We start from the raw sequence: 3,256 nt of genomic DNA on the forward strand, positions 1-3,256 counted from the left end.
CACAGCGGGATATCACCAGATTCCGGTCGCGGAGGAAGATAGACACAAGACCGCATTCCGCTGCCCTGGGTTTGCAGGAGTTTTCGAATATGTGGTCATGCCTTTTGGACTGAAGAATGCCGGAGCAACATATCAGAGAGCCATGAACCTGATCTTCCACGACATACTTGGGAAGATCTTAGAGGTTCACATTGATGACGTCGTCGTGAAGTCTAAGAAGAGTGGAGATCACTTCACCGATCTCAGAAAAGTTTTCGAGCGCATGCAGCTACACAAGCTTAAGATGAATCCCGCCAAGTGTGTTTTTGGAGTTCAGGCAGGAGATTTCCTGGGATTCATTGTCCATCAAAGAGGCATTGAGGTCCCTGAGGATAAAGCAAACGCGGTCATCAATACATCTCCCCCGCGAACGAAGAAAGAATTACAACGACTATTGGGTAGGATCAACTTTTTGCGACGATTCATTTCTAATTCTTCAGGCAAAATCCATCCGTTTTCCCCACTGTTGAAGTTGCAAGGACAGAACGAGTTTGTGTGGGAACCTAAACACCAAGAGGCTTTCGACAAAATCAAGGCCTATCTGGCAAGCCCGCCAGTGCTTGTTCCTCCTAGAGCGGGATTTCCATTAAAGTTGTATGTTTCAGCAGCTGAGGCTTCCATTGGCAGCCTCCTCGCTCAGGATGATGAAAATGGTGTTGAACATGCCATCTTTTACCTCAGTAGGACACTCATAGATTGCGAAACAAGGTACACTCCAATGGAAAAGCTGTGTCTTACATTATACTTCTCAGCATGCAAGTTGCGGCATTACATGTTGTCCTTTACTACTTGCATCATTGCTCAAACCGATCTAGTCAAATATATGCTATCACGACCTATCTTGAGAGGCCGTATTGGCAAGTGGGTGCTCGCCCTATCAGAATTCTCACTACAGTATGTGCCACAGAAAGCAGTAAAGGGGCAAGCCATCGCAGACTTTCTGGCACATCACCCTATGCTGGATGTCCCCGCGGTTAGAGATTTAGAGGTCGCTGCCACAACTTTAGATCGCCCAAATTTAGCGTGCTTACCAGAGTACGCCACGCTTTATCAAGCCATAGTCTCACTCCAGCCTTGGGTGTTATATTTTGACGGGTCAAGAACAGATACGCTAGCAGGAGCAGGGGTTGTCTTGGAAAACCCGGCCGGCGATCAATTTTCCTACTCTTTCCAGTTGGAGTTCCGGTGTACCAATAACCAAGCAGAGTATGAGGCCCTCATTATAGGCCTAGAGGTACTACTGGAAATGGGAATCAGAGATGTACAAATACTTGGCGATTCTCTCTTGGTTATCAATCAGTTGTGCAACGAGTTTAGATGCAATAGCTTCACGTTGGTTCCTTATTGGAACAGGGCATTAGACTTGTTGGACCAGTTTGATAACATGCATCTTGAGCACATTCCTCGTGAGTGAAATTTTGCAGCTAACGAGTTGGCCCAGCTGGCAACAGGGGTAACATTGAGATATGGCGTGCGGGAGAGAATCCTTAAAGTCGAGCGTCGCACGCTTCCTTCATGGATGGCGAGAAGAGATCCTCCAGATGATACCTCAGTCGCGACCCTGGAACCCATTGACGTAGATTGGTGCATCCCTTTGATCGCTTATCTCAAGCAGCCAGATCCCACTGCTGACAGGAAGATTCGTTTTCTTGCACTAAATTACTTTCTTAGAGGTGACGAGCTGCGACGACGCGGCGAAGATGGCATAGACTTCAGATGTGTTTATGGCTGCGAAGCGAAACAACTCATGCGCGAAGTTCATTCCGGCATTTGCGGTGCTCACCATGCAGGTCCAAAGATGCGATGGTTGCTCAGACGACATGGATATTTTTGGCCCAGTATCTTGAAGGATTGCATCGCATTCGCTAAAGGTTGTTTGGACTGCCAAGCTCATGGGCCGGTCCAGCATGTCCCTAATGTTCCAATGCAACCCATTATTAAGCCTTGGCCCTAAGAGGATGGGCGTTAGATTTAATTGGGATGATTCACCCACATTCATCACTTCAGCACAAGTTCATTATCGTCGCGACCGATTTCTTTACAAAATGAGTCGAAGCAGAACCTTTGAAAGAAGCATCTGGTGGTACGTTGCTACAATTCCTATTTAGGAACATCATATGCAGATTTGGTATCCCAGAAGTTTTTGTTTCGGACCGGGGGGGGCTTTCATGGGTGGTGAAGTTGATAAACTGGCAAAGGAATGGGGAATACAGTTCGTCCATTCCAGTCCTTATTATGCTCAGTCTAACGGTCAAGCGGAGGCCAGCAACAAAATCATCATCACTTTGCTGAAGAAAATGTTGGAAGCTAATCCGCGACAATGGCATGAGACCCTTTATGAGACTCTTTGGGCCTACCGCACATCGAAGCGAAATCCCACCGCAACTACACCTTATGCTTTGATGTTTGGCCATGACGCAGTCCTGCCTTTGGAAGTCAACGTCCAATCATTACGAGTCCAAGAGCAACATCATCTCATTGGAGAAGACTACATTCAGGCTATGTGGCAGGAACATGAAGACCTTAGCGAAAAGCGCTTGGAGGCTTTAGATAGTTTGGTCATGGAAAAGCAACGAGTCTCTCGAGCCTATGACAAGCGAACAAGGGGAAGGAATTACAGCGAAGGAGAGTTGGTTTGGAAAGCAGTTCTCCCGCTTGGCGAAAAATTAGATGGTCGCGGCAAATGGACTCCAAGATGGGAAGGCCCATACATCATTTATAAAATCTTAGGGAAAGGAGCTTTTCATCTCAAGGACCTGGATGGAGATGTCCATCATAACCTTATCAATGGGAGATACTTGAAGAAATACTTTCTCAATGTCTGGGACTAGGAGGAGTCGTAGACAGTTTATTCGCATAAAACATGGGAGACAATTCTAGTGTTCCTACACTTGCAAAACCCATTCATGAAGGCCTGTTTTTGAGGCCCATAATCATTTCTTTGCTATGCCTAGCAACACTAGGGGGGCAACACTATACAATACTAAGCCCATTTAGCCTAACCACGAAAAAAAAAAAAAAAAAAAAATACAACTCTTAAGGGGCAATTCTAAGTGTCCCTACACTCGCAAAGCTACTAAGCCAAATTAGCGGCTCCGGAAACTTTTTCCAGCTTTGCCCTCGCAGGAAAGGCTGAGCTCAAGAGACTGTTGACCAGCTGCAACAAAATTGGAGCCAAACACAAGGAAATATAATCGTACAATTAATCGGATACCTA

General features: G+C 46.2%; 1 protein-coding gene across 1 annotated transcript; it reads left to right on the forward strand.

Annotated features, from left to right (window-relative positions):
- The first annotated feature begins 2,207 nt into the window (after positions 1-2,207).
- LOC112199548 lies at positions 2,208-2,870 on the forward strand. The gene has a single exon (XM_024340551.1). It carries the CDS (start codon positions 2,208-2,210, stop codon positions 2,868-2,870), a length of 663 nt encoding a protein of 220 aa, XP_024196319.1.
- Positions 2,871-3,256: the final 386 nt, after the last annotated feature.

Source organism: Rosa chinensis, chromosome 4, assembly GCF_002994745.2.
Source record: "Rosa chinensis cultivar Old Blush chromosome 4, RchiOBHm-V2, whole genome shotgun sequence".
Lineage (NCBI taxonomy): Eukaryota > Viridiplantae > Streptophyta > Magnoliopsida > Rosales > Rosaceae > Rosa > Rosa chinensis.

Excerpts from the sequence above, each read along its gene's own strand:
- LOC112199548 (XM_024340551.1), top strand. The coding sequence starts at position 2,208 with ATGGGTGGTGAAGTTGATAAACTGGCAAAGGAATGGGGAATACAGTTC.